At 42.8% G+C, this 25,060-nt stretch overlaps 1 protein-coding gene across 1 annotated transcript in view; it reads left to right on the top strand.

The window, feature by feature from the left end:
- Positions 1-12,523: 12,523 nt before the first annotated feature.
- The window catches only part of LOC137421989 (putative histone-lysine N-methyltransferase PRDM6), a 118,862-nt gene continuing 106,325 nt past the window's right edge, over positions 12,524-25,060 (top strand). The window contains exon 1 of the mRNA XM_078773020.1: positions 12,524-12,629. Coding sequence (XP_078629146.1) covers positions 12,583-12,629 — 47 coding nt within the window. The 5' untranslated portion in view covers positions 12,524-12,582. The remainder of the gene's footprint in view (positions 12,630-25,060) is intronic.

The following is a 25,060-nucleotide window of genomic DNA, read 5'->3' as shown; positions in this document are numbered from 1 at the left end:
ACTCCACCCGCAGTGCACCCACTCCACCCGCAGTGCACCCACTCCACCCGCAGCACCCTCACCCCACCTGCAGCGTACTCACCCTGCCAGCAGCACACTCACTCCACCCGCAGCGTACTCACCCTGCCCATAGCACACTCACTCCACCCGCAGCATACCCACCCTCCCCGCAGCACACTCACCCCACCTGCAGCATACTCGCCCTGTCCGCAGCACCCTCACCCCACCTATGGCGTACTCACCCTATGCGCAGTGCACCCACCCCACCTGCAGCGTATCCACCCTGCCCGCAGCACACTCACAACACCTGCAGCATACCGACCCTGCCCGCAGCATACCTACCCTGCCCGCAGCACACTCACAACACCTGCAGCGTACTCACCCTGCCCGCAGCACACTTACTCCGCCGGCAGCGTACTCACCCTGCCCACAGCGCACTCACCCCACCTGCAGCGTACCCACCCTGCCCGCAGCACACTCACAACACCTGCAGCGTACTCACAACACCTGCAGCGTACTCACCCTGCCTGTAGCGCACTCACTCCGCCCGCAGCGTACCCACCCTCCCCGCAGCACACTCACCCCACCTGCACATACTCGCCCTGTCCGCAGAACCCTCACCCCACCTACGGCGTACTCACCCTACCCGCAGTGCACCCACCGCACCTGCAGCGTACCCACCCTGCCCACAGCACACTCACAACACCTGCTGCGTACCCACCCTGCCCGCAGTGTACCCACCCTGCCCGCAGCACACTCCCAACACCTGCAGCACACTCACTCTGCCTGCAGCATACTCACCCCACCTGCAGCGTACCCACCCTGCCCGCAGCACACTCAACACCTGCAGCATACTCACCCTGCCTAGAGCACACACTCTGCCCCCAGCATACCCACCCCGCCAGCAGCGCACCCACCCCGCCATCAGCGCACCCACTCCACCCACAGTGCACCTACCCTGCCAGCAGCGCACCCACTCCACCCACCCCGCCATCAGCGCACCCACTCCACCCACAGTGCACCCACCCCGCCTTCATCGCACCCACCCCACCCGCAGTGCACCCACTCCACCCGCAGTGCACCCACCCCACCCGCAGTGCACACACTACAACCGCAGTGCACCCATCCCAGCCACAGTGCACTCACCCCACCCGCAGTGCACTCACCCCACCCGCAGTGCACCCACCCCACCCGCAGTGGACTCACCCCACCCGCAGTGTACCCACCCCAACCGCAGTGCACCCACCCCACCCGCAGTGCACTCACCCCACCCGCAGTGCACCCACCCCACCCGCAGTGGACTCACCCCACCCGCAGTGCACCCACTCCACCCGCAGTGCACCCACCACACCCGCAGTGTACCCACCCCACCCGCAGTGCACCCACTCCACCCGCAGTGCACCCACTCCACCCGCAGTGCACCCACTCCACCCGCAGTGCACCCACTCCACCCGCAGTGCACCCACTCCACCCGCAGTACACCCACTCCACCCGCAGTGCACTCACTCCACCGGCAGTGCACCCACTCCACCCGCAGTGCACCCACTCCACCGGCAGTGCACCCACTCCACCGGCAGTGTACCCACTCCACCCGCAGTGCACCCACTCCACCCGCATTCACCCACTCCACTGGCAGTGCACCCATTCCACCCGCAGTGCACCCACTCCACCGGCAGTGCACCCACTCCACCCGCAGTGCACCCACTCCACCGGCAGTGCACCCACTCCACCCGCAGTGCACCCACTCCACCCGCAGCGCACTCCTCCATGTGCAGTTCACCCACTCCACCCGCAGCGCACCCACTCCACCGGCAGTGCACCCACTCCACCCGCAGTGCACCCACTCCACCGGCAGTGCACCCACTCCACCCACAGTGCACCCACTCCACCGGCAGTGCACCCACTCCACCTGCAGTGCACCCACTCCACCCGCAGTGCACCCACTCCACCCGCAGTGCACCCACTCCACCCGCAGCGAACTCCTCCATGTGCAGTGCACCCACTCCACCCGCAGCGCACTCCTCCATGTGCAGGGCATCCCTCTCACTGCTCGTGCATAGCGCAATGCGCAGTGCAAACACTACCGGCACCACCTGTAGTGGAGCCATCACCACCTGCAGTGTATGCACTCACCGCCTACCTTTTCACCACATGTTTCTCTGCACGCACACAAAGGCACGTTACGTTGTATTGATGGCCGATGTTGTGCCGCTGATCCGTGCTCCATCACCTGGATGGCGCCCTGCGGCGCTCATGGACAGGCCATCGCTTAGGGAGCAGGTCACCGTGTCTGTCTGCTCCACACAGGTATATCAGGGACGACGATGATCGCCCTCAGCATGAATTCAAGTGCTAATTTCACCAAGGTGCCGATAGCTGTGCTGGACTTTTCTTACACACAAGCGTGTGTGATTCAACCAGGGGTTTCATCATAGATTCAGGTGGACAACTGGACAAGGTGGACAAGGTGGACAACACCCTTTTATCCCCGGAACGAATAAAAGGGCCTCGTAATACTGGGCGACCATTGGGGCAAAAGCAGGACAAGAAGGCGAACAACAAACCTGATGAGACCAGAGAGCCTCCTCCAGGTGTGTCCGAAGGTAATACAAACCTGATGAGACCAGAGAGCCTCCTCCAGGTGTGTCCGAAGGTAATACAAACCTGATGAGACCAGAGAGCCTCCTCCAGGTGTGTCCGAAGCTAATACAAACCTGATGAGACCAGAGAGCCCTTCCAGGTGTGTCCGAAGCCAATACAAACCTGATGAGACCAGGGAGCCCCCTCCAGGTGTGTCCGATGCCAATACAAACTTGATGAGACCAGAGAGCCCCCTCCAGGTGTGTCCGAAGCTAATACAAACCTGATGAGACCAGAGAGCACCCTCCAGGTGTCTTCGATGCTAATACAAACTTATGAGACCAGAGAGCCCCCTCCAGGTGTGTCCGATGCCAATACAAACTTGATGAGACCAGAGAGCCCCCTCCAGGTGTGTCCGAAGCTAATACAAAACTGATGAGACCAGAGAGCCTCCTCCAGGTGTGTCCGAAGCCAATGACAAACTTGATGAGACCAGAGAGCCTCCTCCAGGTGTGTCCGAAGCCAATGACAAACACATGGCTTTGATCCGATCAAAACCCCCAAAAATGCAGTTTTTCATTTTCTCAATATTTACAATGTTCAGGCAAAACCCTAAAACGTGAGTTCTTTAAATACCAAGTATTATTGTATCGTTTACGTGAGTTCATCAATACCAAGTATTATGGTATCGGTTACGTGAGTTCATCAATACCAAGTATTATGGTATCGTTTATGTGAGTTCATCAATACCAAGTATTATTGTATCGTTTACGTGAGTTCATCAATACCAAGTATTATTGTATCGTTTACGTGAGTTCATCAATACCAAGTATTATTGTATCGTTTATGTAAGTTCATCAATACCAAGTATGATTGTATCGTTTACGTGAGTTCATCAATACCAAGTATCATTGCATAGTTTACGTGAGTTCATCAATACCAAGTATCATTGCATAGTTTACGTGAGTTCATCAATACCAAGTATTATTGTATCGTTTACGTACATTCATCAATACCAAGTATTATTGTATCGTTTACGTGAGTTCATCAATACCAAGTATTATTGTATCGTTTATGTGAGTTCATCAATACCAAGTATTATTGTATCGTTTACGTGAGTTCATCAATACCAAGTATTATTGTATCGTTTACGTGAGTTCATCAATACCAAGTATTATTGTATCGTTTACGTACATTCATCAATACCAAGTATTATTGTATCGTTTACGTGAGTTCATCAATACCAAGTATTATTGTATCGTTTATGTGAGTTCATCAATACCAAGTATTATTGTATCGTTTACGTGAGTTCATCAATACCAAGTATTATGGTATCGTTTATGTGAGTTCATCAATACCAAGTATTATTGTATCGTTTACGTGAGTTCATCAATACCAAGTATTATTGTATCGTTTATGTGAGTTCATCAATACCAAGTATTATTGTATCGTTTATGTAAGTTCATCAATACCAAGTATGATTGTATCGTTTACGTGAGTTCATCAATACCAAGTATTATTGTATCGTTTACGTGAGTTCATCAATACCAAGTATTATTGTATCGTTTACGTGAGTTCATCAATACCAAGTATTATTGTATCGTTTACGTGAGTTCATCAATACCAAGTATTATTGTATCGTTTACGTGAGTTCATCAATACCAAGTATTATTGTATCGTTTATGTAAGTTCATCAATACCAAGTATTATTGTATCGTTTACGTGAGTTCATCAATACCAAGTATTATTGTATCGTTTATGTGAGTTCATCAATACCAAGTATTATTGTATCGTTTATGTGAGTTCATCAATACCAAGTATGATTGTATCGTTTACACATAACTACAGTTGGTGTGCGTCTCGCGAGTTGACCCGTCGATGGCGGACCAAGCGTCGGCCCACATAATGACGTTGAGGAATAGATTTTGCAACGTTTCACGTAAAGGAAATAACGAAACGCTAAACACGAACGACCATGATCGATAGACGTCAAGAAATGAGGCGCGAGAGCCAAAGGCAAAGCATATTATATGCGCCATAAAAACCGACACACTCGATATATAGGCTTAACGGGCCGTCATTTAACAGGGCGGACATATTTCAACAGCTTGGTACATTTTGGGGCCGGGGGGTGGGGGTTGAGGAGTTGGGGAGTTGGGGTTTGGGTGTGGACGACATAGTACTCTCTTATAGGGGAATTCTCAACCTCGAACGGTAACATTACCTTGTTGGACAAACACTGGATATGTTATTGATTCTCATGTTCTTAACTCAGGTGTACACTTTAGGTCGGGGGTTGATGGGTTGAGGGTTTGGGGAGTTGGGATTTGGGTGTGGACGGCATAGTACTCTCTTATAGGGGAATTCTCAACCTCTAACGGTAACATTACCTTGTTGGACAAACACTGGATATGTTATCGATTCTCATGTTCTTAACTCAGGTGTACACTTCATATCGACTGTTCAAATTTTCTTTTATTTCAGCCTCGCAAGATCAATCATGGGCAAAGTGATAAATTACCCGGTCAAGGACCTGACCCGGGCAGAGCAAAGGGCTCTTTGTGACTTTTCCTCCATTTTGCAGGTCGATAGTCACACAATTAAAGGTGCGCCCGCTAAACTTGGCCACAACACGACGCTGGATTGTTTTGGACTCGACGCACAATTAGCGTGCACACCTCTTACACCTGTTTATATTCGTGTTGCTGGGCAAGAGAGCTCCGTTGGTGTTCAGGTTGTCGCAGCAAGATCTGCACGTGGGGGTCGCAGTGCTTGGGCCAGTTTATGAGCACTTGCGTAAAAATCCGCGCATGGGTCCACGAACGATGCTAAGGCGATCCTAGTGTGTGTGTGTATGTGTGTGTGTGTATGTATGTATGTATATATATATATATATATATATATATATATATATATATATATATGCGTGTGTATGTTTGTATGTGTGTGTATATATATATATATATATTTGTATGTGTGTGTGTGTGTGTATGTATATATATATATATATATATATATATATATATATATATATATATATATATATATATACTGAAACGCAAAAGAAACTTACCACCTTTGAAACCTTTAAATATCAACAATAACACTGTGTGTAGTAAATGTGTGAACTTATTTGTGGACAATAGTGTCCTCACTGTCAGACAAAACGGTCACGGATGGTCACTTGAACCTTCAATGGTCACTTCATAGCACAGCTGTTGAACAGCCGTTTTGACTGTCAGTGATTAGCCAAGGAGTACGGGATGATTTTAATGAGCTGCACGTGATGTCTTGATATTGGCTTTAAAAAGGCCAGTGCAAAATGGGCATTTCAATCAACATGCCACGATTGTCAAGGGATCAATGGCAGCGTGCCCTGGGCATGCTGCAAGGCGGACTGAGCTACCGTGAGGTGGCACGTCGCCTTGGCTGTTAACACCAGACGATATCGGCCTTAATGGACAGAGACACCCTCCACAACTCTGCAGATGACAGACCTCGATCAGGGAGGCCAAGAGTCACCACTGCAAGGCAGGACAGGCAGATGGTCCGAAGTCACCTGCGGGATCGATTCCGTCCAGCATCCCGCACTGCGGCAGAAACTCCGGGGCGTGCAAACCCACGGATCTCCAATGATACTGCACAAAGACGACTGCATGACTATGGTCTGACTGCCAGAAGACCATACAGAGGCCCCGTGATGACGGCTGCCCATCGCCGCAACCGACAGAGATGGTGCCAGCAGCATCAGCGGTGGACCTTGGCGCAGTGGAACGAGGTCGCTTTCAGCGATGAGTCAAGGTTCTGTGTGGACAGTCCTGATGGGCGTGAGCGTGTCTGGAGAAGAACTGGCGAGCGATATGCCGATTGTTGCATGCGTCAAGCCAACAGGTGGGGTGGCCCAAGTGTGATGGTGTGGGCCGCCATATCAGGCCGGTACAGGACGCCACTGGTGGTTGTGGATGGGAATCTTAACGCCCAGCGGTATGTGGATAACATCCTGCGACCTCATCTGCTGCCATTCCTGCTAGACCACCCAGAACTGAGAACCTTTCAGCATGACAACGCTCGTCCCCATGCTGCTCGCTTTACCACTGCATTTCTCCAAGGCGAGAACATCAACACCATGCAGTGGCCTGCACTCTCCCCTGACCTGAATCCCATAGAGCACCTGTGGGATGAGCTTGGGAGACGCGTAGTTGGCAGGGCCAGGACACGGGCAGAGCTGCTTCAGACATTGAGGACTGAGTGGGACAGAATCCAGCAGCAATCCATCCAAAGACTGGTAGGCAGTATACGCCGACGATGCACTGCCTGTATCCAAAACAATGGTGGCCACACACGCTATTGAAAGGGGACTGACATTGCACCCTGTGCTGTTCTGTACTGTAGAACAAACTGATGAGATGGTGTATCTTGGTCAAAAACTTGACATGTCATCAATAAAATGCCAATGTTTCAATTAGCAATTGTAGGTTTGTTTTATTTTGAACTGTTACAATTTTATTACATTTCAAACAAGTGGTAAGTTCTGTCCTGTGACCTGATTCTCTGTCCTGTCCTCTGTCCACCAGGGCCGATATCGTCTGGTGTGAACAGCCAAGGCGACGTGCCACCTCACGGTAGCTCAGTCCGCCTTGCAGCATGCCCAGGGAACGCTGCCGTTGATCCCTTGACAATCGTGGCATGTTGATTGAAATGCCCATTTTGCACTGGCCTTTTTAAAGCCAATATCAAGACATTGGTACAACAAACATTGAGTACCAGTTCACTGGTAATTCCCTGTTTGTTGTTAAAGGCGGCAAAAAGGGTTGGCGTCAGGAAGGGCATCCGGCCGTAAAACATTGCTTCAAACAGGGGACCGAAAAACAACAACAACCACGGTTCCCGAAAAAGGCCAACCCCCGCTTTGCGGGGAAAAATGGCCTCTAAAGGTGTTTTTTTTTTGTTTTTTTTTATCAAGACATCACGTGCAGCTCATTAAAATCATCCCGTACCCCTTGGCTAATCACTGACAGTCAAAACGGCTGTTCAACAGCTGTGCTATGAAGTGACCATTGAAGGTTCAAGTGACCATCCATGACCGTTTTGTCTGATAGTGAGGACACTATTGTCCACAAATAAGTTCACACATTTACTACACGCAGTGTTATTGTTGATATTTAAAGGTTTCAAAGGTGGTAAGTTTCTTTTGCGTTTCAGTATACTAGGGCATTGCCCGTACTATATCTATATCTAAAATTATATCCCCCCCCTCTATTTACATGAAATGGTTTGGTCCAAAGCGAACGGCTTGCGAGTACGGTGACAATCCCCCCCCTCTATTTACATGCAATGGTTTGGTCCAAAGCGAACGGCTTCCGGAGTTTGGTAAAGAAATCGCCATCGCGTGCACAAACGCGCAGGAAAGCGAATGAATCGCAAATTCGGTTTTATTAGTTTTAAAACGTAGTTTAACGCCAACATAGTTTGCAAACGTGAAATAAATGAATACGCTCTCAAATGTGCCATCCGAGGCAGAGTGTGTCCTCCACGTTCGGCACACGCGATCGTTCGCTGCTCTCTGATTGGTTGAATCGTTTTTTGGACATAGCTCGGTAAGTAATTGTCCGATTAATATGAAACCTTGAAAAGGCACATCCTCGGGTCCCCAGCAATATACCTGGCAAGTTAAAAGTATATCGGACCCGTGGTTGTCGAGAAACAGCGGTCACAGACAAACAGACGTACAAACGTACAAACGTACAGACAGAGATTACTGGAATTATAGATAGATATTATATATATATATATATATATATATATATATATATATATATATATATATATATATATATATGTGTGTGTGTGTGTGTGTGTGTGTGTGTGTGTGTGTATGTATGTATGTACATATGTGTGTGTGTGTGTGTATGTATGTATGTATGTATGTACATATGTGTGTGTGTGTGTGTGTGCATATATGTGTGTGTGTGTGTGTGTGTTTGTGTGTGCATATATGTGTGTATGTGTATATATATATATATATACACACACTACTGGTCAAAAGTTTTAGAACACCTCAATTTTTCAAGTTTTTATTGAAATTTACACAGTTTAATATTGCGATCATAATGGCGAGAAAAAGGCAATTGACAAAGGAACACAGACAGACCATTATAACCCTTCAAAGTGTAGGTCTTTCCTTTAGAAAAATTGCAAAGAAAGCCAAGGTGTCAGTGAGTACAGTTTCCTACACCATCAAAAGGCACACGGAAACTGGAGGAAACTCTGACAGAAAGAGGTCTGGCAGACCCAAAGCCACAACAGAATCAGAAGACAAGTTTCTGAGAGTCAACAGCTTGCATGATAGGCGGCTCACAGGACAACACCTTCAAGCACAGCTTAACACTGGTCGAAGTAAGCAAGTCTCAGTTTCAACCACTGTGAAGAGAAGACTTTGAGCTGCAGGTTTGACAGGTCGAGTGGCAGTAAGAAAGCCATTGCTAAGATGGCAAAATAAGAAAAAGAGGCTTGCCTGGGCCATGAAGCACCGCCAGTGGACTACTGAAGACTGGAAGAAGGTCTTATGGACCGATGAATCAAAATTTGAAATCTTTGGTTCATCACGCAGGGTTTTTGTACGCCATCGAGGAGGCGAAAGGATGGTTCCTCAGTGTGTGACACCAACTGTCAAACATGGAGGAGGAAGCGTGATGGTCTGGGGCTCTTTTGCTGGATCCAGAGTCGGCGACTTGCACAGAGTGACTGGCACCCTGAACCAAAAGGGCTACCACAGCATTTTGCAGCGCCATGCAATACCCTCTGGTATCAGCCTACTTGGTCAGGGGTTCATCCCACAGCAGGATAATGACCCTAAACACACCTCCGGGCTATGTCAAAACTACCTTAGAGGAAAAGAACAAGACGGTAGGCTTCAAATCATGGAATGGCCAGCACAGTCTCCAGACTTAAACCCCATCGAGCTGGTTTGGGATGAACTGGACAGAAGGGTGAAAGCAAAGCAACCTACAAGTGCAACATATTTGTGGGAACTTCTGCAAGTGTCGGGAAGAACTTCCCGAACAATATTTGATTTCCATTGTAGAAAGAATGCCGAGAGTGTGTTCGGCGGTTATATCTGCAAAAGGTGGCTACTTTGCTGAGTCAAAAACTTAAATTAAATTTTGTTGAACAAAATGAGTATGATTTTTTTTTAAATCTCCAATTGTTTATTTGTTCTATGCTTAATTTCGGAGTACATTGAGACATTAAACTGCGTAAATTTCAATAGAAACTGGAAAAATTGAGGCGTTCTAAAACTTTTGATCGGTAGTATATATATGTATATATATATGTGTGTGTGTGTGTGTGTGTGTGTGTGTGCATGTCGAGTGGTTGCAGATGCATGTCTAGTAGTCGCAGTTTTATGTTTAGTGGGTACACGTGTGCGTGTGTAGTCTCCAGAGAGTGCAGGTGTGTGTGGCTCACGGGTGCCGGTGTGTGCGTCTAGTGTCAAGAGGGTGCAGGTGTGTGCGTGTTTTGGTTGCAGGTGTGTATATTTGTGTGTGCATCTAGAGGATGCAGGTGTGTGTCGTTGGTGCAGGGGTGTGTGTCGGTGGTGCAGGTGTGTGTGTCGATTGTTTGCAGGTGTGTGTGTGTCTTGGGTGCAGGTATGTGTAATCGTTAAAAGTGTTTGGCATAGATCGGATAATCAAAAAGGTTCAATGGCCAAATTGCAATTTGACACATTACTTGCTGATAATTTGAAGTTCCTCTGAATTTACTTGATTGACTCGCAGTCGCAGTCGCAGTCGCAGTCGCAGTCGCACCCAAACCATATGAAACTAGAAAGGTATTCGGTAGAGCACAACATTTTGAGATATTTTGTTCACAAACAGACAGGGGTGAAAACATAACCTCCATCCACCCAAACGGTTCATATCGTTCTCTGTAGGATTTCTAAGAGATTTTCTCGGATTTCTAAGCCAGCGCTTTTCAATATCACATTAATAATATGCAAACGATAACCGAGTATCACAAGCGTCCCTGTTGTACGTCACGTGGTCCGCGACAGGGCATCCTTGTCATTTACGAAGCGTGCGTGAAGTCAAGACCGTACGACCTCTTCTTGGTGCAAAATCAGTTCCTTTTTAAGAAATACAAAGAACTGATCAACAGAACAAAAGGGACAGCACAAAGAGAATGGGGAAACACCAACTGTACGGGTTCATTGACTTCACTTCGAGCTTGACATATTGCCATGAGGGGTGGGGTGGGGGAAGGGGCGTAACGGGGCGGGGAAGGGGCGTAACGGGGCGGGGAAGGGGCGTAGCAGGGCGGGGGAAGGGGCGTAACAGGACGGGGAGGGGCGTGGCAGAGCGGGGGGGCGTGGTAGGGCGGGGAGGGGCGTGGCATGGCGTGGAGGGGCGGGGCCAACCTCAGCACTGTGGGACACGGTAAAAAACATAGGAACAAGTTTTATTTCTGTCGATAATCGGGTACTTTGCAGTTATCCCGGACCTCAGCGTATTTTTACGAGTTTGGCGAATTTGGATTATGGGTTAAGGACAGGAAACAGACCGCTGGGGTAAAACAAAAAACCGAAGTAAAAAAAAAAGTGACATCACAAACAGCGTTGGAAGCATAAAGTGGAATCCTTAAATCTTTGTCTTTTCTCAGTTCGTTCGATTCCACATGGTCATGAAGCGTCACTCAGCCGGTCACGTGATTGATATGCAAATTTTGGGTGAACAGTCGACTGGTGACGTCATAGCGATGACAACAGTTTATCTCATTGATCGATTCGAGCATCATCCGAGTAAATCATGAAATACAGATCGATAAGGAACCCAAACTAAGAAGGTGTTTGGACATGTCCGTGCCTAATGAAGTCTTATTCGAAGTATATTATATATATCGATACAATTATCGGTTTTATACATTCGCCTGTGTTATATGGCCATTTTTGAAGGACAGGGTGGGACAGCAATTTCTATTGAATTCGTTTAAATTCAACATACACTTTTACACACACATATGCACACACACACTAACACACATTCACATACACACTCACATATGTACACACACACACACACACACACACACACACACACACACACACACACACACACACACACACACACACACACTCACATACACACTCACATATGTACACACACGCACACACACACAATGGGAAATCTCTTGCAGACAATATCAATGAATACAAGAGAACTGCACTTTTTACACCAACTCGGTGGAATTGCAGGGCGTTTGGTAGTTTTAAAGCACTCGCTGTAGGTCGACTTTGTGGTGACGACACCGCCCGCGCGTATTAAACCGAAATGATGACAATATTTAAAGTTTGTCATTGAATCGTCCAATTAAGGAGCGTCGCGGCGTCGGTGCACCGCATAGCATTGCACCGCACTGCACCGCACCGCACTGCACAGCACCGCATCGCACCGCACCGCATCGCATCGCACACTGCATAGCACCGCACGGCACGGCACCGCATCGCATCGCACCGCACGGCACCGCATCGCACTGCATCGCACCGCATACTGCATAGCACCGCACCGCATCGCACCGCACCGCATACTGCATAGCATAGCATAGCATAGCACTGCACCGCACCGCATCATGATCAAGTGTGTGGAAGGTGAGAACCCTGTGAGGACGGGCACTACACCAGTAACTGGACTACCCCGACTACCTTGCCTTCATCAGCACACCTGGCGGCCCCTCCCCGTCCACATTACCTTAAATCCTCGGCGGTGCGTTTAGCCGAAGCAGATCGTCCCGTTCGGGGCGTTCAAAACATATCGTTGCGGATGAGATTCGGAGTCTTGAGGCCAAAAGGGGCGGGGCTAAGATAGCATGGTGGTTTGGGGGCGGGGCCGAGGGCATGGCTGAGACGTCGCACACTCCCGGAGCCATCCCGCCCGGAGCCCTCACGAGGGGGTGCGTGAGGTTCGTGCGCACCATGTGAGATGCTCTCGGAGTACTCGCGGGGCCGGAATGACCTGCGCGGCTAACATGGCTCAGCGAGCCTGTCTCGAACTCAGGTACACGTGGCGGCTCCACGTACGTACGGACGTCTGTCTGTGTTGACGCAAGTTTTTGTTTTTTGTTTTATCAACGGTATTGAGATGCGAGTTATCACTTAATATCGGTCTTGGGACTTTATATTGTCAATTGTCATTCCTGAATCCTGTATACCTGACAACACGTAGTTCCGACTCTTCAAACAGGACACCTCACGCTCCTCACCCACGTCACGGAAAACACCTTACTCACGCACCTCTCACAATTCATATAAAACAAAACATCACCTCGCACGAAACTACCACACAAGTTACAACCTCGGCGATACCTGGTACTTTATTCGTCTCACTGGACACATCGCACACTCTTCACAATTTACACACCTCGTAAAACTCATCTTGCGCACCAACACAAGTGACACAAAACTACCTCACACTACTCACGTGCACAAAACTACCTCATACCACTCACATCAATTATACAAAACTACATTACACTACTCATACCAGTCAAACAAAAGAATCTTGCACAACTCACATCAGTCATACAAAACAATCTTGCACTACTCACATCAGTCATACAAGACTACATTACCCTACTCATACCAGTCATACAAAACAATCTTGCACTACTCACATCAGTCATACAAAACAACATTACACTACTCATTCCAGTCATACAAAACAATCTTGCACAACTCACATCAGTCATACAAAACTACATCACACAATTCACATCAATCATACAAAACTACATTACACGATTCACATCAGTCATACAAAACTACATTACACTACTCACATCAGTCATACAAAACTACATTACACTACTCACATCAGTCATACAAAACTACATTACACCGCTCGCATCAGTCATACAAAACAATCTTGCACGACTCACATCAGTCATACAAAACTACATTACACTACTCACATCAGTCATACAAAACTACATTACACTACTCACATCAGTCATACAAAACATTCTTGCACTACTCACATCAGTCATACAAAACTGCATTACACTATTCACATCAGTCATACAAAACTACATGACACTATTCACATCAGTCATACAAAACTACATTACACTATTCACTTCAGTCAGACAAAACTACATTACACGATTCACATCAATCATACAAAACGACATTACACTATTCACATCAGTCATACAAAACTACATTACACTACTCACATCAGTCATACAAAACTACATTACACCACTTGCATCAGTCATACAAAACAATCTTGCACTACTCACATCAGTCATACAAAACTACATTACACTACTCACATCAGTCATACAAAACTACATTACACCGCTCGCATCAGTCATACAAAACAATCTTGCACTACTCACATCAGTCATACAAAACTACATTACACGATTCACATCAGTCATACAAAACTACATTACACTACTCACATCAGTCATACAAAACTATATTACACTACTCACATCAGTCATACAAAACTACATGACACTACTCACATCCGTCATACAAAACTACATTGCACTACTCACATCAGTCATACAAAACTACATTACAATACTCACATCAGTCATACAAAACTACATGACACTACTCACATCAGTCATACAAAGCTACATTGCACTACTCACATCAGTCATACAAACTATATTCCACTATTCACATCAGTCATACAAAACTACATTACACTACTCACATCAGTCATACAAAACTACATGACACTACTCACATCAGTCATACAAAACTACATTACACTACTCACATCAGTCATACAAAACTACATTACAATACTCACATCAGTCATACAAAGCAAATTTACACTACTCACATCAGTCATACAAAACAATCTTGCACTACTCACATCAGTCATACAAAACTACATTACACTACTCACATCAGTCATACAAAACTACATTACGCTACTCACATCAGTCATACAAAACTACATTACACCATTCGCATCAGTCATACAAAACTATCTTGCACTACTCACATCAGTCATACAAAACTACATTACACTACTCACATCAGTCATACAAAACAATCTTGCACGACTCACAGCAGTTATACAAAACTACATTACACAACTCACATCAGTCATACAAAACTACATTACACTACTCACATCAGTCATACAAAACTACATTACACTACTCACATCAGTCATACAAAACTACATTACACTACTCACATCAGTCATACAAAACTATCTTGCACTACCACATCAGTCATACAAAACTACATTACACTACTCACATCAGTCATACAAAACTACATTACACTACTCACATCAGTCATACAAAACTATCTTGCACTACTCACATCAGTCATACAAAACTACATTACACTACTCACATCAGTCATACAAAACTACATTACACTACTCACATCAGTCATACAAAACTACATTACACTACTCACATCAGTCATACAAAACTATCTTGCACTACTCACATCAGTCATACAAAACTACATTACACTACTCACATCAGTCATACAAAACTATCTTGCACTACTCACATCAGTCATACAAAACGACATTACGCTACTCTCATCAGTCATACAAAACTACATTACACCATTCGCATCAGTCATACAAAACAATCTTGCACGACTCACAGCAGTTATACAAAACTACATTACACAACTCACATCAGTCATACAAAACTACATTACACTACTCACATCAGTCATACAAAACTACATTACACTACTCACATCAGTCATACAAAACTACATTACACTATTCACATCAGTCATACAAAACTACATTACACTACTCACATCAGTCATACAAAACTATCTTGCACTACTCACATCAGTCATACAAAACGACATTACACTACTCACATCAGTCATACAAAACTACATTACACAACTTGCATCAGTCATACAAAACAATCTTGCACTACCCACATCAGTCATACAAAACTACATGACACTACTCACATCAGTCAATCAAAACAATCTTGCACTACTCACATCAGTCATACAAAACTACATTACACTATTCACATCAGTCATACAAAACTACATTACACCGCTCACATCAGTCATACAAAACAATCTTGCACTACTCACATCAGTCATACAAAACTACATTACACTATTCACATCAGTCATACAAAACTACATTACACTACTCACATCAGTCATACAAAACTACATTACACCGCTCGCATCAGTCATACAAAACAATATTGTACTACTCACATCAGTCATACAAAACTACATTACACTACTCACATCAGTCATACAAAACCACATTACACTACTCATACCAGTCAAACAAAAAATCTTGCACTACTCACATCAGTCATACAAAACTACATTACACTACTCACAGCAGTCATACAAAACTACATTACACTATTCACATCAGTCATACAAAACTACATTACACTACTCACAGCAGTCATACAAAACTACATTACACGACTCACATCAGTCATACAAAACTACATTCCACTACTCACATCAATCATACAAAACTACATTACACTATTCACATCAGTCATACAAAACGACATTACACTACTCACATCAATCATACAAAACTACATTACACTACTCATACCAGTCAAACAAAATAATCTTGCACTACTCACATCAGTCATACAAAACTATCTTGCACAACTCACATCAGTCATAGAAAACTACATTACACTATTCACATCAGTCATACAAAACTACATTACACTACTCACATCAATCATACAAAACTACATTACACTACTCATACCAGTCAAACAAAACAATCTTGCACTACTCACATCAGTCATACAAAACTACATTACACTATTCACATCAGTCATACAAAACTACATTACCCTACTCACATCAGTCATACAAAACTACATTACACTATTCACATCAGTCATACAAAACTACATTACACTACTCATACCAGTCAAACAAAAGAATCTTGCACTACTCACATCAGTCATACAAAACAATCTTGCACTACTCACATCAGTCATACAAAACTACATTACTCTACTCATACCAGTCATACAAAACAATCTTGCACTACTCACATCAGTCATACAAAACTGCATTACACTACTCATACCAGACATACAAAAAATCTTGCACTACTCACATCAGTCATACAAAACTATGTTGCACTGCTCACATCAGTCATAGAAAACTGCATTACACTACTCACACCAGTCATACAAAACTACATTACACTATTCACATCAGTCATACAAAACTACATTACGCTACTCACATCAATCATACAAAACTACATTACACTACTCATACCAGTCAAACAAAAGAATCTTGCACTACTCACATCAGTCATACAAAACTATCTTGCACAACTCACATCAGTCATAGAAAACTACATTACACTACTCACATCAGTCATACAAAACTATCTTGCACTACTCACATCAGTCATAGAAAACTACATTACACTACTCACATCAATCATACAAAACTACATTACACTACTCACATCAGTCATACAAAACTATCTTGCACTACTCACATCAGTCATACAAAACTACATTACACTACTCACATCAGTCATACAAAACTACATTACAATACTCACATCAGTCATACAAAACTACATTACACTACTCACATCAGTCATACAAAACAATCTTGCACTACTCACATCAGTCATACAAAACTACATTACACTACTCACATCAGTCATACAAAACTACATTACACTACTCACATCAGTCACACACAACTACATTACAATACTCACATCAGTCATACAAAACTACATGACACTACTCACATCAGTCATACAAAGCTACATTACACTACTCACATCAGTCATACAAAAGAATCTTGCACTACTCACATCAGTCATACAAAACTGCATTACACTACTCACATCAGTCATACAAAACTACATTGCACTACTCACATCAGTCATACAAAACTACATTACACCACTCGCATCAGTCATACAAAACAATCTTGCACTACTCACAGCAGTCATACAAAACTACATTACACTACTCACATCAGTCATACAAAACTATATTACACTATTCACATCAGTCATACAAAACTACATTACTCTACTCACATCAGTCATACAAAACTACATTACACTACTCACATCAGTCATACAAAACTACATTACAATACTCACATCAGTCATACAAAACTACATGACACTACTCACATCAGTCATACAAAGCTACATTACACTACTCACATCAGTCATACAAAACAATCTTGCACTACTCACATCAGTCATACAAAACTACATTACACGACTCACATCAGTCATACAAAACTACATAACACTACTCACATCAGTCATACAAAACTACATTACACCACTCGCATCAGTCATACAAAACAATCTTGCACTACTCACAGCAGTTATACAAAACTACATGACACTACTCACATCAGTCATACAAAACTACATTACACTACTTACATCAGTCATACAAAACTACATTACACTACTCACATCAGTCAAACAAAACTACATTACACTACTCACAGCAGTCATACAAAACTACATTACACTACTCACATCAGTCATACAAAACAATCTTGCACTACTCACATCAGTCAAACAAAACTACATTACACTACTCACATCAATCATACAAAACTACATTGCACGACTCACATCAATCATACAAAACTACATTACACTACTCACATCAGTCATAGAAAACTACATTACACTACTCACATCAATCATACAAAACTACATTACACTACTCATACCAGTCAAACAAAACTACATTACACCGCTCGCATCAGTCATACAAAACAATCTTGCACGATTCACATAAGTCATACAAAACTACATTAGACGACTCACATCAGTCATACAAAACTACATTACAATACTCACATCAGTCATACAAAACTACATTACACTACTCACATCAGTCATACAAAACAATCTTGCACTACTCACATCTGTCATACAAAACTACATTACACTACTCACATCAGTCATACAAAACTACATTACACTACTCACATCAGTCATACAAAACTAAATTACAATACTCACATCAGTCATACAAAACTACATGACACTACTCACATCAGTGATACAAAACAATCTTGCACTACTCACATCAGTCATACAAAACTGCATTACAATACTCACATCAGTCATACAAAACTACATTACACTACTCACATCAGTCATACAAAACAATCTTGCACTACTCACATCAGTCATACAAAACTACATTACAATACTCACATCAGTCATACAAAACTACATCACACTACTCACATCAGTCATACAAAACAATCTTGCACTACTCACATCAGTCATACAAAACTGCATTACAATACTCACATCAGTCATACAAAACTACATTACACTACATACATCAGTCATACAAAACTACATTACACTACTCACATCAGTCATACAAAACTACATTACACCACTCGCATCAGTCATACAAAACAATCTTGCACTACTCACAGCAGTTATACAAAACTACATTACACTACTCACATCAGTCATACAAAACTACATTACACTACTCACATCAGTCATACAAAACTACATTACACTACTCACATCAGTCATACAAAACTACATTACACTACTCACAGCAGTCATACAAAACTACATTACACTACTCACATCAGTCATACAAAACTACATTACACTATTCACATCAATCATACAAAACTACATTACACTATTCACATCAGTCATACAAAACTACATTACACTACTCATACCAGTCACACATAACTATCTTGCACTACTCACATCAGTCATACAAAACTGCATTACAATACTCACATCAGTCATACAAAACTACATTACACTACACACATCAGTCATACAAAACTACATTACACTACTCACATCAGTCATACAAAACTACATTACACCACTCGCATCAGTCATACAAAACAATCTTGCACTACTCACAGCAGTTATACAAAACTACATTACACTACTCACATCAGTCATACAAAACTACATTACACTACTCACATCAGTCATACAAAACTACATTACACTACTCACATCAGTCATACAAAACTACATTACACTACTCACAGCAGTCATACAAAACTACATTACACTACTCACATCAGTCATACAAAACTACATTACACTATTCACATCAATCATACAAAACTACATTACACTATTCACATCAGTCATACAAAACTACATTACACTACTCATACCAGTCAAACAAAAGAATCTTGCACTACTCACATCAGTCATACAAAACTACATTACACTACTCATACCAGTCATACAAAACAATCTTGCACTACTCACATCAGTCATACAAAACTACATTACACTACTCACATCAATCATACAAAACTATATTACACTACTCACATCAATCATACAAAACTACATTACACTACGCACATCAGTCATACAAAACTACATTACACTATTCACATCAGTCATACAAAGCTACATTACACTACTCATACCAGTCAAACAAAAGAATCTTGCACGACTCACATCAGTCATACAAAACTACATTACACTACTCACATCAATCATACAAAACTACATTACACTACTCACATCAGTCATACAAAGCTACATTACACTACTCATACCAGTCAAATAAAATAATCTTGCACTACTCACATCAGTCATACAAAACTACATTACCCTACTCATACCAGTCATACAAAACAATCTTGCACTGCTCACATCAGTCATACAAAACTACATTACCCTACTCATACCAGTCATACAAAACAATCTTGCACTACTCACATCAGTCATACAAAACTACATTACACTACTCATACCAGTCATACAAAACAATCTTGCACTACTCACATCAGTCATACAAAACTATCTTGCACTACTCACATCAGTCATACAAAACTACATTACACTACTCATACCAGTCAAACAAAACAATCTTGCACTACTCACATCAGTCATACAAAGCTACATTACACTACTCATACCAGTCAAACAAAATAATCTTGCACTACTCACATCAGTCATACAAAACTACATTACCCTACTCATACCAGTCATACAAAACAATCTTGCACTGCTCACATCAGTCATACAAAACTACATTACACTACTCATACCAGTCATACAAAACAATCTTGCACTACTCACATCAGTCATACAAAACTACATTACTCTACTCATACCAGTCATCCAAAACAATCTTGCACTACTCACATCAGTCATACAAAACTACATTACACTACTCATACCAGTCATACAAAACAATCTTGCACTACTCACATCAGTCATACAAAACTATCTTGCACTACTCACATCAGTCATACAAAACTACATTACACTACTCATACCAGTCATACAAAACAATCTTGCACTACTCACATCAGTAATACAAAACTATCTTGCACTACTCACATCAGTCATACAAAACTATCTTGCACTACTAACATCAGTCATACAAAACTACATTACACGCCTCACATCAGTCATATAAAACCACCTTACATTACTCACACCAGTCACACATAACTATCTTGCACTACTCACATCAGTCATACAAAACTATCCTGCACTACTCACATCAGTCATACAAAACTTCATTACACTCCTCACATCAGTCATACAAAACAATCTTGCACTACTCACATCAGTAATACAAAACTATCTTGCACTACTCACATCAGTCATACAAAACAATCTTGCACTGCTCACATCAGTCATACAAAACAATCTTGCACTACTCACATCAGTAATACAAAACTATCTTGCACTACTCACATCAGTAATACAAAACTATGTTGCACTACTCCCACCAGTCAAAGAAAACTACATTACACTACTCACATCAGTCATGCAAAACTATCTTGCACTACTCACATCAGCAATACAAAACTATCTTGCACTACTCACATCAGTCATACAAAACTATCTTGCACTACTCACATCAGTCATACAAAACTATCTTGCACTACTCACATCAGTCATACAAAACTATCTTGCACTACTCACACCAGTCATACAAAACTATCTTGCACTACTCACATCAGTCATACAAAACTATCTTGCACTACTCACATCAGTTGTACAAAAGTACATTACACTGCTCACATCAGTCATGCAAAACTATCTTACACTACTCACACCAGCCATACAAAACTATCTTGCACTACTCATACCAGTCATACAAAACAATCTTGCACTACTCACATCAGTCATACAAAACTACATTACACTACTCATACCAGTCATACAAAACAATCTTGCACTACTCACATCAGTCATACAAAACTATCTTGCACTACTCACATCAGTAATACAAAACTATCTTGCACTACTCACATCAGTCATACAAAACTATCTTGCACTGCTTATACCAGTCAAACAAAACAATCTTGCACTACTCACATCAGTCATACAAAACTATCTCGCACTACTCACATCAGTCATACAAAACTACATTACACGCCTCACATCAGTCATACAAAACCACCTTACATTACTCACACCAGTCACACATAACTATCTTGCACTACTCACATCAGTCATACAAAACTATCTTGCACTACTCACATCAGTCATACAAAACTTCATTACACTCCTCACATCAGTCATACAAAACAATCTTGCACTACTCACATCAGTAATACAAAACTATCTTGCACTACTCACATCAGTCATACAAAACAATCTTGCACTACTCACATCAGTCATACAAAACAATCTTGCACTACTCACATCAGTAATACAAAACTATGTTGCACTACTCCCACCAGTCAAAGAAAACTACATTACACTACTCACATCAGTCATACAAAACTATCTTGCACTACTCACATCAGCAATACAAAACTATCTTGCACTACTCACATCAGTCATACAAAACTATCTTGCACTACTCACATCAGTAATACAAAACTATCTTGCACTCCTCCCACCAGTCAAAGAAAACTACATTACACTACTCACACCAGTCATACAAAACTATCTTGCACTACTCACATCAGTTGTACAAAAGTACATTACACTGCTCACATCAGTCATGCAAAACTATCTTACACTATTCACACCAGCCATACAAAACTATCTTGCACTACTCACATCAGTCATACAAAACTATCTTGCACTACTCACATCAGTCATACAAAACGACATTACACTGGTCACATCAGTCATGCAAAACTATCTTACACTACTCACACCAGTCATACAAAACTATCTTACACTACTCACACCAGTCAGGCAAAACTATCTTGCACTACGCACACCAGTCATACAAAACTATCTTGCACTACTCACACCAGTCATACAAAACATCTTGCACTACTCACACCAGTAATACAAAACTATATTGCACAACTCACATCATTCACACAAAACTACATTACACTACTCACATCAGTAATACAAAACTATCTTGCACTACTCCCACCAGTCAAAGAAAACTACATTACACTACTCACATCAGTAATACAAAACTATCTTGCACTACTCCCACCAGTCAAAGAAAACTACATTACACTACTCACATCAGTAATACAAAACTATCTTGCACTACTCCCACCAGTCAAAGAAAACTACATTACACTACTCACATCAGTAATACAAAACTATCTTGCACTACTCCCACCAGTCAAAGAAAACTACATTACACTACTCACATCAGTCATTCAAACCTCCTTAACACTATTCACATCAGTCATACAAAACTATCTTACACTACTCATACAAAACTACTTTACATGACTCATAAAACCCACCTTGCACTACTCACACAAAAATATCTTGCACAACTCACTTACACAACATTCACCTTGCATTACTCACACAAAGCTCACCTTTAACATCTCATGTTTCACACATAAATTATAAAAATGACCCCACAAAACCAACCTCATATTCACACTCCTCACTCCTCACTCAGAAACACACATTATACTCCACACTCCTCACTAACAACCATTATACTCCACACTCACAAACATGCATTGCACTCCACACTCCTCACTCACAAACACGCATTATACTCCACACTCCTCACTCACAAACACGCATTACACTCCTCACTCACAAACATGCATTATACTCCACACTCCTCACTCATAAACATGCATTGCACTCCACACTCCTCACTCACAACCACTATACTCCACACTCCTCACTCACAAGCATGCATTGCACTCCACACTCCTCACTCACAACCACTATACTCCACACTCCTCACTCACAAACATGCATTACACTCCACACTCCTCACTCACAACCACTATACTCCACACTCCTCACTCACAAACATGCATTACACTCCTCGCTCCTCACTCACAAACACACATTACACGGTACACCTCACTCACAACCACTATACTCCTCACTCACAAACACGCATTACACTCCTCACTCCTCACTCACAAACACACATTACATGGTACACCTCACTCACAACCACTATACTCCACATTCCTCACTCACAAACACGCATTACACTCCTCGCTCCTCACTCACAAACACACATTACACGGTACACCTCACTCACAACCACTATACTCCTCACTCCTCACTCACAAACACGCATTACACTCCTCACTCACAAACACACATGACACTCCTCACTCACAAACATGCATTACACTCCTCACTCACAAACATGCATTACACTCCATACGCCTCACTCACAACCACTATACTCCACACACCTCACTCACAAACACGCATTACACTCACTCCTCACTCACAAACACGCATTACACTCCACACTCCTCACTCACAAACATGCATTACATGCCACACTCCTCACTCACAACCACTATACTCCACACTCCTCACTCACAAACACGCATTACACTCCTCGCTCCTCACTTACAAACATGCATTACACTCCACACTCCATTATACACCCTTAAACTCACAACAACTCACACAGTCTCAAATACACCACCGAAATCCACCAGAATGGCAACTTTTCCAAAGGGCGGAGGTTCGACGAAATTATTTATATGTATATATATATATAGACTAGCTTGACTCGACTCACTACGTGTCATTGCAGAGGAACGGGCTTGTTTTACCTGAGGATAATGACTGTACCTGAGTTGCTGTGTTGTCATGATTTACACCAATCATAATACAAACAATTACTTTGCACAAATTTATTTGTAGTGTTTGTGATATTACATTTTTATAGGCAATTTAGGTTGAAAAAGAAAAAAAGAAAAAGAAAGAGAACCCTTCAGCACATACATATGGGAGGGGAAGGTGCAGACTGGAAGTTTGGGACGATTACCACCACGTAAAAACACCTCACCACCACGTAATTAAAAACTCATCACCACCACGTAATTCGAAACACCTCATCACCACCACGTAATTCAAAACTACTCACCTCCATGTAATCCAAAACACCTCACCACCACGTAATTCAAAACACCTCACCACCACGTAATCCAAAACACCTCACCACCACGTAATTCAAAACACCCCGCCACCACATAATTCAAAACACCTCATCACCACATAAT

The sequence above is a fragment of the Myxine glutinosa genome, chromosome 2, assembly GCF_964187855.1.
Source record: "Myxine glutinosa chromosome 2, kmMyxGlut1.1, whole genome shotgun sequence".
NCBI classification, from domain to species: Eukaryota; Metazoa; Chordata; class Myxini; order Myxiniformes; family Myxinidae; genus Myxine; species Myxine glutinosa.
The sequence above is the reverse complement of the archived record's forward strand: the minus strand, read 5'-3'. Positions and strand labels throughout refer to the sequence as shown.